Source organism: Diabrotica undecimpunctata, chromosome 10 (assembly GCF_040954645.1).
Source record: "Diabrotica undecimpunctata isolate CICGRU chromosome 10, icDiaUnde3, whole genome shotgun sequence".
Classification (NCBI taxonomy): domain Eukaryota; kingdom Metazoa; phylum Arthropoda; class Insecta; order Coleoptera; family Chrysomelidae; genus Diabrotica; species Diabrotica undecimpunctata.
In genome coordinates, this window is record NC_092812.1 from 30,864,231 (window position 1) to 30,878,676 (window position 14,446).

General features: G+C 31.8%; 1 protein-coding gene across 1 annotated transcript in view; it reads left to right on the forward strand.

Moving 5' to 3' along the window:
* Ms (neuropeptide receptor myosuppressin) overlaps positions 1-13,274 on the forward strand; it is a 34,893-nt gene extending 21,619 nt beyond the window's left edge. Inside the window, exons 2-3 of the mRNA XM_072546510.1 lie at positions 7,728-7,910; positions 12,992-13,274. Coding sequence (XP_072402611.1) covers positions 7,736-7,910; positions 12,992-13,089 — 273 coding nt within the window. The 5' untranslated portion in view covers positions 7,728-7,735 and the 3' untranslated portion in view covers positions 13,090-13,274. The remainder of the gene's footprint in view (positions 1-7,727; positions 7,911-12,991) is intronic.
* The last annotated feature ends 1,172 nt before the right edge of the window (positions 13,275-14,446 follow it).

Sequence of the window (14,446 nt, forward strand, 5' to 3'; positions counted from 1 at the left end):
TATGAGGTGAAGTAATTCAACAGAAACTTTCAGATCCGAGGCACAGTATATTGCGAAAGAATTCTTTTAGCATTAAACTGTGTCTGAGGTTTCGCATACAACCTCCAACCTCCTTACGAATAGAATGTCGGGGCAAGATATATGACGCAGTCAAATTTGATTTAGCATTTCATGCTACCATTGATCTACCACTTGATTTAGCACTTCATTCTAGGGAAAAATGCACAAAAGTTTGAAAGCATAAAGTCATATTGGAACACCGAAACAACGCCAAAACCTAAAAATATTTAAACTATTAATAACATTTAAGACACTTTTATATAATTTTATATGTTCTTTTAAATATGTATTTAATTTATTAACATATTTTTAAAAACTGAATTATTATAATTTAGGTTTTTAGTGAGATCTTTTTGTTACTCAAACATTCATTCTTTGAAAAGCAAAATTTCATCGATGTCTATTAAAAAATAAGGCATTTAGGTAAATTTCAAAATTAACGATAATGATTTTATTCCGTAAAATATTACCTGTACAATAACCATCCTTATCTGTCAACATTAAGATGTCAAAGATAATGTAATAAAAAGTTGTATTTTCCTTTAATGCACGTTTTATCGTGGGGAAATAGAAAAACAAAAATGTTGTGTTTAACAATATTTTATCGGGTGCGGACGTGAATTACCATCGATTTCTTTTAAAACCAAGCATTTTGTTGGGTAATCGGAAAAATAAAAATAACTAAGAAAAGATAAATTTATTTAAAAATAGATTTGTCGATTATTGAGAAGGGTGCCAATGAAGCCATTTGTTAAAGTGGAAGACAACACGTAGAAATTTTGGACTTTTTTAATAGGTGAATGTGTTTTTTATTGCCTTTTTATTGTCTTTTATTAATTACAGTTACTTAAATTAATTACAAGTTTATCTATTAATTATTTAGCCATAATCTATGATTTAATATTTTGCCATTTTCATTTATTGTTCTGTAACGAATTGATTATCCATATTTTTGGTGAACTATTGATTACACGGCCATGGAATCGCTTATTTATGCGAGTTGACAAAAGCACGCCATGAAAATGACGTGACATTGTCAATGTAAAGTTTGACTATTTTTAACAATATTTTTGGGAAAATTAAGCTCGGATACCTTTTGTTGGTCTTTGGATTTCAATTCTTATACATCTACAGGGTGTTTCAAAAAAAAGGTAGCCCCGTCTCTAGGGTAGGTAAAAAACTGAAAAATAATTGGGGTTTGCTTAGTAAAAAATGCTTGTAACGCCATCCGTTTTCAAGATACAGGGCGTTAAAGAAAAAAAATTTTACGCATTTTTTACGATTTTGCCGAAACTACTGGCAACATTGTAATGAAATTTTATACGAATATTTTTATATCTGATTCTTATAGAGGGCGGTAGGTACACTGATCGTACTAAGTATTAGTCAATATAACTTTTTTAAGAGTAGAATTATTAATCAAAATTTCAAGTAAACTTAAACATCATTCAATTTTACAAGAAAAAGGTACTCTTGGTAAAACTCGATACTGTGTACCGTTTTCGGAATATTTTGATTTCAAAATTATGAAGTAATAATTGATGCTGGTATAAAATAGTTAGTAATTAAACAAAACTCACAAGAAGAAAATTAAATTAATGACTAAGAACATAAAATAAAATTCAATTACAGTAAGTGTTCAAAATGCCCTCCGTTTTCGCGAATACACAAGTCTATTCTTTCTAAAGATTCCATTAACCTTCTAAACGGTAGAGGATCAGCTATGATGTCATTAAATTGACGTTGAATTCTTTCTTCCAATTCTTGGCGTAAATTTACCTCTGTAGCATAGACTTTTTCCTTATAATACGACCAAACTGCGTAGTCCAAAGGGTTAAAATCGCATGACCGAGGAGGCCAATGAATCGGAGCTTCTACACCTCTACCAATCCATCGATTCGGAAAATGATTACTCAACCAATTACGACACCTTCTATCAAAGTGTGGTGGAGCTCCATCGTGCATAAAAAAATAAAGATCTTCGCTCGTTTAGCGTTAAATCTTCTAATATCTAGAATAAGGAATTGTTTAAAAAATCAAGATACATATCACCATTTAAATTTCCAGGTAGAATATGATAACCTATTAATTTGTTACCTAAAGTTGCTGCCCAAACATTAACTTTAAATGAGTGTTGGTAATGTGACACCCTTTTGACTCGTGGATTCTCATCACACCAGTAGTGTGCATTATGGGAGTTAAACATACCTTGTCGCGTAAAGGTGGCCTCGTCCGTAAAAAGAATGCATTTTAAAAAATTTGGATTGTGGGCTGTCCTTTGTTGCAATGTTTCACAAAAATCCACTCTAACCGGTATATCATCTGGCAAGAGCTCTTGGTCTTGTCTGTAATGATAAGGATGTAATTGCTGTTCTTTCAGTATCCGCCAAGTACTTGAAGAAGAAGTATTTGTTTGTCTTGCTATATTCCTTACGCTAACTGTTGGATCTTGATCAAGTAAATTTAAAATATTATTTTCTTTATTAATTGTTCTTGTTGTTCTTGGTCTACCAGAATTTATTTTATTTGGTCTCACATTCCCAGTTTCTCGACAACGTCGTTCAATGGCTCTAAATGTTTTTTTACTTGGTAAGTTTCTTCTAGGAAACTTTTCTGCATAACGTGTCACAGCTGCACTAGAACATCCTAAACATTCGCCTAAGGTTAATAACATGTCAGTGTATTCAACATTTGAGTACATTTTGATTTGATTTTACAAATAACAAGGTTTCAAAACTCTAATTATTGTTGTTTTATCGTCATAACAATCAATAAATGTCAGATTTCCATGGCACACTTGGAGAAAATAGAGGTATACCTATTAGAACTTTATCATTACTATCAGCATCAATTATTACTTCATAATTTTCAAATCAAAATATTCCGAAAACGGTACACAGTATCGAGTTTTAAAAAGAGTACCTTTTTCGTGTAAAATTGAATGATGTTTAAGTTTACTTGAAATTTTGATTAATAATTATACTCTTAAAAAAGTTATATTGACTAATACTGAGTACGATCCGTGTAACTAGCGCCCTCTATGAGAATCAGATATAAAAACAAATTCATGGGATGTATCAGCTTCCAAAACATATTCGTATAAAATTTTATTACAATGTTGCCAGTAGTTTCGGCAAAATCGTAAAAAATGCGTAAAATTTTTTTTTCTTCAACGCCCTGTATCTTGAAAACGGATGGCGTTACAAAAATTTTTTACTAAGCAAACCCCAATTATTTTTCAGTTTTTTACCTACCCTAGAGACGGGGTTACCTTTTTTTGAAACACCCTGTATACAAGCCTTATAGGAAATATCCTTCAAATCGCGATATTGTGTTGGTGTTTACCAATTTATCTAAATACAACGACTGGCCAATCGTAGTTCTAAGGCATATATTGCCTTAAACACAAACCTACACACATATAAGTATATATGTTTATATGAAAGATGTTTTTTCTCTATCTTTAATTTTGAGAGTGATGTACCAGAAAGCTGCATTAACATCTTAAACAGTAAAATATTTACAATTTACAACTTTGTCTATCACGTCTTGACTTTTTGGTAATGGAATACATTCTGATACTACTAGTTTATTCAATTTTCTAAAATCTATACACAATCTAGATTTCTTTCCTTCATTGTCTTTATAAGCTATCGTTACCGGTGACGCGAGAGGAGAAGCGGACTCTCCTATAATTCCTACCTTTAATAATACTTTAACCTGATTTCTCGTTTCTCTAGGATTGAACATTTATGAGAATTTACGAGAAGTAACATATTCATCTCTAATTAATTTTATTTTTGCTTAATTCATTCTAACTTTACCTGTATCAAATTTACCTTTTAACAACCTGTTAGTCTAAGATACGATATGATATCCGATCTGTTTAATGGATAAAAACTATTTGATAGGTAATTAATATGTTAAAATTATAAAAAACACGAGGGGCCTTATATAATTTAGTCCAGACTATAATTAATTAATAATTAAAAAATGACTTCAAAGATATTTTATTCAGTACAAAAATTTTATTATTCTAAACCAAAATATAAATATTATATTTGTAAAACATTGATTCCAATTAGTGATTTTTATTCTACTTCTGATTCATCGAAACTAAAATTATCATTATTGCCTTCGCTATATTCGACATCATCTTCCGTTATTTGGAGAATGTCTTGCACTTTCAAAGGCACTTTCAATAAATCCTGTTGGTTTTAAATAATCATCTTAATGTTAGCCACAATTCACAGGCGAGAATTTTGTACCGGGTGGTCCAATAAGCCGATCTCTCGGCTATATATCAGAAACTATTCAGGTTATATATTTAGGAGAAAAAATTCCTTAGTAAAAGTGGCCAAGAGAAATCGCTGGAAACAAGTTTCTGGGTTAACCGCTAGGGGGCGTAACCTGTGAAGAAAAATTTAAAAACCAGTTTTTTGTGAAATATGCCCAATTATACCAAGTGTTAAATAAGTAAACTAGAAAGAGGCCTAAATTCCGCACAAAGTTGTTCAAGTACTTTTTTATTTTTTCAAATAAAGGGTGGGGGAGAGTGGGAAAGTATTTGTGGATAAATACCTATAACTTTGGTTTGGATCAACCGATTTTAACGACATAAGTGTAATTAGAAAGAGTGTGGATGATTTAATTTACATCTACTATAAAACAATTGGATTTAGTTTTAATTGTCATGGGTAGAGGGAACTTTCCAATAGAAAAAATTAAAATTTGTTTTTTTTTTAAATGTTTAATGGACAAACTTATTTATTGTAAATTATAATAGAACTGGATTAAATTCTTAACAAAATGGCGTAAACCGCATGTTGATAGCTTTTGTCGAACTCGAGATATGAATAAAAACGCATAAACATAAATAAGTATAGTATTGACTCACCCTTTATTATAACTTAAAATTAAATATGTGAAACATCATACAAATATTTCGATGATTAAAATTTAATGTCCAATTAAATGTTTAAATTGTTTTCCATCGTTGTCCACACAAAGATGTAATCTTTCGCACGTAGACATAACAGCTGCTATTTATTTCGTTTATAATGCGCTGTTTCATGTCGTCTCGCATGGTTGGTCGAGTTTGGTATACTAAGTCCTTTAATCTTCCCCACAGATAAAAGTCCAGACATGTTAAGTCTGGAGATCTAGCTGGCCATGAAAATATACTTCCCCTTAAAATCCATTTATTTGGATAACTTGCATACAAATAATCTCGAACTCGTCTGGAAAAGTGCGCAGGATACCCGTCATGTTGTAATATCATATCTCTCCTTGTTTGTAAGGAAATATCTTCCAATAAAACAGGCAACTGATTTTCCAGAAAATCCAAATATGTTTCGCCATTTAAAGTTCTATCAAAGAAATATGGACCTACGATATTTCCATCAACTATACCACACCAAACATTAAGACTCCATCTACCTTGAACCTGCACCTCATGTATCCAGTGCGGATTTTCTTCAGCCCAATAATACATATTATGCAGATTAACACCACCCGCACTATTAAACGTTGCCTCGTCTGTCCACAAAATCTTTGACATGATATGCGGTTGTTCTTCTAGCAGACCTAACATCCAATTGCAGTAATCCAGCCTTGCATCAAAATCTCTCTCATGAAAAAGCTTGGTGGAGAACTACATGATAAGGATGCAGTCTAAAAAACAGAACAACAAATATTGGTGAAAAAGAAACTACTATATTTACTAAAACTCAAAAAATCTTGAAAAATCCACATTTGTTTCACAACATAAATCGTGCATAAGTATTTTTAAGAAACGGATAAAAGGATAAAAGCGCCTTGTTGCCATTTTTATCGGAATTTAAAATAACAGTTGAATCTAAAGTTTAAAGGGAATTCCAAGTTTCTGACCTAAACGTTCACTTTATAATATGAAAAACCAACCTGTGATGTTTTAAAATCCTTAGAACAGTAGTTTTGGGTATGTTTAATTCTATAGAGATTTGCCGACTACTTATATGTGGATTTTGTTGAATTAAGGCAAGAATATTGATTGAATTATCTTCGGTCATAGCTCTACTACGTCGTTTAAAACAATGACGATGAAAACTACCAGTTCCTCTTAATCTTCTTGCCTTTCTTTCAAATACTTCTTTGCCATAATGTCTCCTGTCAGGATATCTTACATAATATATACGTGAGGCAATAACGGCATTTTGGTGACATTCGAAATAAACTCCAATCATATCATACAATTCTGCATTTGATATACTCATCACGAATATTAGTACTGATAATTAATTACTAATATTACCAATATTAATATCTATTAAAAAAAGTGCAATCTTTAATTCGAATTATAATATAACACTTCTTAACAATGTTTTGACTGCTGTCAATAAATAAACAATATGAACTCCCCGTCAAATTCAATGTTGTAGCCAACTTAGTTACGAAAAAACTATTTTTAATCATATGAAATAACAATGGCCAAAATAGGTATCAACATTAAGATTCTTCAGCTATAAAAAAATTTGAAAGTACCTACTGACTTATTTTTTAATTTAATTTATAATACAGGGTGAGTCAATACTATACTTACTTATGTTTATGCGTTTTTATTCATATCTCGAGTTCGACAAAAGCTATTAACAGGCGGTTTGCGCCATTTTATTACGAATTTAATCCAGTTCTATTATAATTTTATAATAAATAGGTGTTTCTATTAAGTAACCTCTATCCCCTAAAGTACCCTCACTAATTTCGTTAAAATCGGTTGATCTAAACCAAAGTTATAGGCATTTATCCACAAATACTTTCCCACTTTCCCCCACCCTTTATTTGAAAAAATAAAAAAAAATACGTGAACAACTTTGTGTAGAATTTAGGCCTCTTTCTAGTTTACTTATTTAACATATGGTATAATTGGGCATATTTCCCAAAAAACTGGTTTTCAAAGTTTTCTTCACTTGGCCACTTTTACTATGGAATTTTTTCTCCTAAAGGTATAACATGAGTAGTTTCTGATATATAGCAGAGAGATCGGCTTATTGTACCACCCGGTACATTCCGACTCAGTTGCATTAAACCACATTTAATTAACAACAATAATTCTTAAAATTTTTTGTTATAAAGATTTCTAGTATGGCGTTATAGTGTTGGAGTCAAAACTTTTAAATTTTTTTCAAAAACTGTTCGTTGTCTTCTTTCGCAGCATAAGTTTTCATTAAAATGCGGTTTCTTGCATCATTTATTCTGCTGCAGTTACTCACGGCATACATTTTCTAGGTAATTTCTTGAACAACATTCATTTTTTCATTAATGAATATGTCGGCTTCATCAGTTAACGTAAAATCTGTTTAATACCTTTCATTCTGAGAAAATATTTTGAATAGTCTAAGCGCCAAATTGCAGGTTGTGAAATTTTGTGCATTTTTCCAATTAAAATCACCAAAACATCAGCATCCGAAGCTCTAATTAAAATCAGAGCTCTAATTAAAATTAGGTGCAATTTTATGAGCGTAAAAAATAATCCGCGTTTCCGCTTCTTCGTGGTAACATGTAAAATACGGGGAACACTGATGATCAACGATTAAAAATATTTTTTTAGATAAAAAGAATCCTTCACATATCAAATGTGTACTGCACTAAAAAGATATAAATTAAAATAAAATAAAATCTCATTTCAGGTTCAAACATGCAACCCTCAACAATCGTCGTTTTTTTCTTCGCTACAGTCCTAGGTGTTTTGTCTGTGACGAGAGCTTCAATTATAAGTTGTCCACCAAATCCTATCCAAGAACAGCTAAACCCAGCTGTAAGACAACTCTGTGTGGCTATCGAACAGGCCGTTGAAGAGGTTCCGAAAGAATGTATGTATACGTTTTTTATTGAATGTATAGTTAAAAATTGTTTACGTTATATAAAATTTTTATATTAAGAGTAAATATTATGATTTTTTTAATTTAAAAAATAAACATTTGCTTCCGTCAAAACATAAAATAACTTCTTTGGAGTCTCTTACTAAGCAGATAAAGTGTTATTACATCACGCTATGTATACTATGTATACCTTTATGTATTATGGCACAGGCTTGAAATAAAAAATTATATAGCAAACATAGCCTCGAGTCAAACCTGGAAATTAAGCCTTCATGCATTAGTAGCTTATTATTGATATGTGCCTGATATTGTTTGATATCTAATGGGAGTGTACAGATACCATGAGATTTATTTTTATCATCGAGTTAGAGTCTATGGAGAAGCTATGAGCATATTAACGTGTGTATTAAAAACGGCGTAGGTAGGCGTGGCTAACGGTGATACCAATATGGCGGTGGGATCATGGCCGGACTCAATAATATTAAAACTACTATAAAAATATGACTAGTTATTCAGAAGATTTAATCATAATCTACAAAGTGCAATACATTTTTAATAAACTATGATTTATTTATCCCGCGGTAAACACTAAAAACACGATATATTATAGATAAAGATAAATTAATACAGTCAAATACTATTAATTTATTCTCTGAAGTACGGGCCATTACTTTGTTTACGTATTTGTATACTAACCTGTAGAACGTTATTCCTGAAGATTTTTTATTAACATTGCTTCTGCCACTGCAACTACGTTGAGAACAAGAAACCATTATTATGCACTATCACAATATATTATTACAGTTTCTATAAAAGTATTATAAAACTAAAAATATTCGAAAAACGACAAACGTAAACAAACATATACGATCTGTCAACAGTATCAAAACAATATGGCCGAAGTGAGGTCGTTTTTAGTCACGTGATGCCCTCTCCATAGATTCTAACTCGATGATTTTTATCCATTATGTTCCTTTCTCTTTTTATATTGATTTAGACTTTAACTATTTGTTTTTTGTCACTTATGATGTAGTCGATTTCGTTCCTTGTTCTACCGTTTGGACTTTCTCAGGTCCATCTTTTGTTAATCTTTTTGTGAAAGAAGCTGTTCATGTTGAATAAATTATTCTGGAGTAGAAATCCTAGTAGCGTTTCTCCTCGGTCATTTCTTCCTGGAGAACCGAATTTTCCCAAGGATGTTTCTAGCTCTGCTTCGTTTACACCTATTATTGCGTTGAAATCGCCACATAAAATTGTGAATTGAGTACGAGAGTCATTAAGTGCAGTAGATATATCGTCATAAAACATTTCGATTTCTTCGTCTGCATGGTCTCTTGTTGGAGCGTACACTTGGATAATTTTGAGTTGATATCTACTGTTCAGCTTCAGAATAAGATATGCCACTCTAGATGATATGCTTTGGATGTTTATTATCAGACAGAAATCGATGCCTCCAACTGATGTAAATTTTATTGATTTTTGTGAACCTCACATGAACACTCATTTCTGTATGTACTAACGTAAAGAGTTATGGGATTTTTGGGTTTCCGTATAGTTAGTTTTTTTAGAATCCTTGGGACAGACTGATGAATCAGTGTGAGATTTTGGACGCATTCTACTCACCTTGGGTAAATCTGTGTTTGTTTTAAAATCTGACATCGCGGTTTTAAGGGGTATATTGGCATTAAAACACCACGTCTGCCAGACGCGTTGGTGAGTGTTCGCAGTATCACAGCCGGTTAAGAACTTGATTGCCGCCTGCGACTTTGTGGTACCGCACCTATTGTATTCCTCTGCCACGGGCCACTAATGACACATCTGCTGACCTGTGTCATGACCTCAGTTGATCCGCGGGTACTTATTTGGCTAAGAATTATTCGTACCTGTCCTGCATTTCTACAGAAACTTCCCTATCAGCTATTGGGACGCGCAGTGTCGGGGTTGAGGACTCCCCCGCTCAGTCTGTCTATACACATTTTTTATACACGTATATTTTATTTGTTCAATAATAGTCAAGTTACATCCTATAATAGTTTATTATAAAAATTATTCTTGCCATTAATGGTAACAAAGGTAAAATAAACACTGGAATAAAACTTAATCAACAAACTAAATAAAACACAATAAGTATACAAATAATTAGTAAGATTCTCTTTAGTGCCGCCGAACGCGTTCAAAATCTCATCTATCATTTTCAGATGTAAAAATTTAGTCTCTGAGGAGTGGATAAAACGGAAATTTCAATCTCTGCAACTGAAATACTTTTTGTATTTCATGTCATATTCTTTAGAGCACTTCATTTCTTGTTGTGGGTCTGTTGGCATAGACTAGATCTTTTATTCACCCCCACAAATAAAAATCTAAGCCCCGAAAAGGTCCTGGGAACCTTTCACGTTTATTTTTTGTTTATTTTATACACATTTATTACTATTGAGGTGCAATCATTTGACAATTATTGGGCAGTTTCAATAATATTTTCTCTTAATTTGTGATACTCAATATATATTTTTAAGTTTACAGATATCTAGATATTGTTTGACAAACGTTATCGAATTTCCATTAAGTATTAGTAATTTTGTAAACATTGAACACCGAACTTTATCTGTATTTCAGATAACTTTGTCGTGTTTATTTTTAGTGTGACGCTCAATATAAAAGCACATATTTTTCTTAAAGCATCGGTTTATGTTATCATTTTCAGATAGACTTTTTAAAATTTTCAAATAAAAACAATCCAACGCCCTCTAGGGGCAACAGTAACATTAATGTGAGAACAATTTGTTGAAGCCTTTCAGCCTAATTCAAGCTAAATGCGATTTTCGGCATTTTGTTGATAATTTGTTTCACGTTTATAATCCGTAGTTAAAAATGCATCCTTCTATTGTATATTTTTTGTAGGTAATCCCGCCAAAAGTAGCGAACCTATCCACGTATCGTCAATTTTACAACCAATTTTTGTCTTTTTTGCAACTATTTGATTTACATAACTTGCCATTGAACTGCAATTTTCCAATCGCGTTGAAATTAGACTTCTCAATAAACTGATTTTTCTCACGTACCTTGAGTCATCAAAAAACTTTTTCAAAGCGTCCCAAATTTCTTTCACGCTTTTTGCTTGTTTTATATCTACATATAAAGATGAATCAAGCAAAAGAACTAAGTTGGCTTTAGCTTTTTCTTATTTGACTACTTCGGTTTCAGTTCCGTGGACAAACCTTCTAGAATAAGATAATGTTGCACTGTGAAAGCCCAATCATCGTAATTTTCGCGGTCTAACCACTTTGGCACCGTAGACACAGAATAATAAACAATCAGAATGCCCACTCCGCTTGAAAAACTAAGTACGCGCATCTCGTTCGCGCAGACGGAATCAGCCATGTTTTAAACGGAACCAGTGCTGTTCAGTGACATTTTATCTGGCGTACAAAGAAAAATTAACCCGGTTTAATTTATTTACGGCAACTATAGATATAATATGCACTATGTTATTCGTACTTTTAGTTGAAGAATACTAAGAAATGATAAATATAGTCTTCTGCAGGTCATCATGCAGGGTAGAGTCGATGGCAAAAAGGGAATAGGTAGAAAGAGGAAGTCATGGCTGCGAAATATTCGAGACTGGACAAACATGACTGTAGACGAATTATTCCACGTTGCAAAAGACAGAGAAGCTTTTAAAAATGTGGTCGCCAACCTCCGTTAATGGGGACGGCATAGGAAGAAGAAGAAGTTGAAGAATAGATTAAATTATTTCAAATGTACTAAATTATTAATCTCTAAAAATTTAAATTACAGTTTTATCGTAGCTTGTCACAAATTTCTCAATTCGAGTCTATATTTCCGTTTAAAATATGGCGATCGCCTGCTGACAAACTTCAAAGGCGGCATCTGAGAGTGGGCATTCTGATTATTATTTATTCTGTGTCGTAGATATGTAATTCACTGCCATTTTGAACCTTAACACTCATTAGTATACAACGTTTATCTATTTACTGAAGAAAAAAATAGTCTGGGCCACCATAACCTGTTTAAACGTATAAATGAAACTAACCAGTTGAGTAAACAGTTAAGACTAACTTTATTTTGTTCCAAAATTGTATTGTATTGTACAATTGACAGTTTACATTGTACTAATCTTTACTTCCTGCAAATGACATATGGTGCTAATATTTAAATTTTGTTTAGTCATATCAATATTTTAACATCGTTATGTCTATACAAAACGCTACAATAGTTCTGCCACGTTTCCAATATTTCGTCAGTTATCGGTTTAAACACTCTGCTGAAAATTTTAACCTTTTTAAATAAATTTCTCGGTTAATTCCGCGATATCAATATTTTTTTTTCTAAGCATATCTGGGAGATGTAATCCGCTTTGTTTTTGCGTCATTGCCTTCTTATTTCTTTCGTTGAATCACATTTCAGTGTGTCACCAGTTATCCCTGGCTTATGTTTTATGGACAGTCTCTACAGCATTATTTTGTCTTTGAGATAAATCCAAGTCTTTCAGGAGAACTATCTACTTGATCTAAAGGAAGCTCTTGTTCTAAGCCTTGTTGTAATTCATTGATTTTTGAGGACTTTGGAGGATAGCTGGATGCATATTTTCCTGAACAATGGATAGGAAGTATAGGTAGATCGATATTTTCCCCAAGATCATCCGATTTAACAATCTTGGATTTTTTTATGGGGCTACCAAAACAAAAAAAAATTACAAAACAAATTTGAACCATAGTATGTATTAAGGATTTGAAACACACGACAATTAATCTCGTAAATGATATCACCTCATAAATGCTATAGTCTCTCTGATTGTGTGTTTTTGTGTTATTAAGACATCATTATTAATTTTTATTTTGCAATTCACACTATTTTGCGACTAGTTGTTTACTTTTTCATCTATATAGAAGAAATAATCGTGAAAATTATTATGTTAAATACCGTTTTTATGTAATATATACTTCTCTCACCAAATGGAAATAAGCGATTTAATGGTCTTCTTAAATTGCGATTTTTTAATGATTCTATATAACAAATAGACAATTTTATCACTATGAACTTATTTGTTTCAGATGCCGAACGATTAGACGACAGAGCCATCAACTTGAATACTAAACGACAAGATGTCGACCACGTCTTTTTGAGATTCGGAAAAAGATTTGGATTGTAAAAAGCTAACTAGATTTTTAAAAGTACAGCCGTTCTTTTAAACCTTCGTAAATGTTCTTTTGCGGCTTTAAAATTACTTTTTGTTTCAGGTAAAATACCGAGAAAGCAACCTTTGTTTGTAAAACTATATTTATAATTATATTAATTAAATGATATTATCGTTATAAATCAATTAAATTTTATTTCTACCTAGATGTACCTAATTTATTTAAAGGCGTAAAAAATAAAATAGGGTACAGTTGGAAAATCTAGTAGTCGTTTTGTTTGTTTTGACCAAAATATAACTAGGGGAACGGAGGGTATTGTCGTAGACATAACTTTAAATGTCTTTATTATATAGGTATTAATTAAAAATAAAACCTAAAAATAATAATCTACTTCAAATTATGTTTTTTTATTTTAAGTTAACATCAGAAAAAAAACCCCATTTAAAGAAATATTAGCACTTTAAATGATTACTACGTTAGTACGGTATTAACCGACTCATTCGGGTAACTCCGTACACGGAATCGGCTAATTTCGTACATACATAATAATTTTTCATTATTGTACTAACCATCATAAAAACACTTCAACTTCAAAATCATTTCAAATTTCTTCTCGCTGTCTAAATGTATTTCATTTTTTTCTACAATATCTTGCAAATCAACATCATCACTACTTTCTGATATACAATCAAAATTATCATTTTCCTTGTGTTTTAAAAAGTTTAGTGTAGACCTAATTCGTTTAACTTACGGTATGGCCTTTCTTTTTATACATATATATATATATATATATATATATATATATATATATATATATATATATATATATATATATATATATATTTTTTCAATTTCTTTAATTTTTTCTTTCTTCTCTTGGTCTTTTTTAATTGGATAATCTTTGCAGGTGATAATTTCACAGTTAGTGACCAGAGTTTTATGGTTCTTCCATGAATTATGTGATCTTTTATCTTTTTTTCATCAATTCTAACAACAATTCCTCAAATGATTTACGTGTTTGTGAAGTAGGTCCAATTGGAGAGACAGGACTTTCTTTTCTACTTGAAATTGGTTTGCAGAACTAGCTTCTGTTCTTTTAACCATTGCAAAGGTAGAGACAGAGGTCTCTGGCTGTTTTGTTATGTTTAAACCGTTCGAGACATCTGATTGTACCGTATCTGAAGAAGTATGGGATACTTGTTGCCATATATTTGGATAATTGTAGTCTTCCTGATTTTCAGCGGCTATAACAGTACTCTCATCTGGTTGTAGTACTACTAAATATGTAGGCCTACTGGCTTTTGATTGTACTGTGGCTGAGGAAGGGATAGTTACTGAGTGTTGGACAGCCAAAGAAGCAGTGGTTTCCAT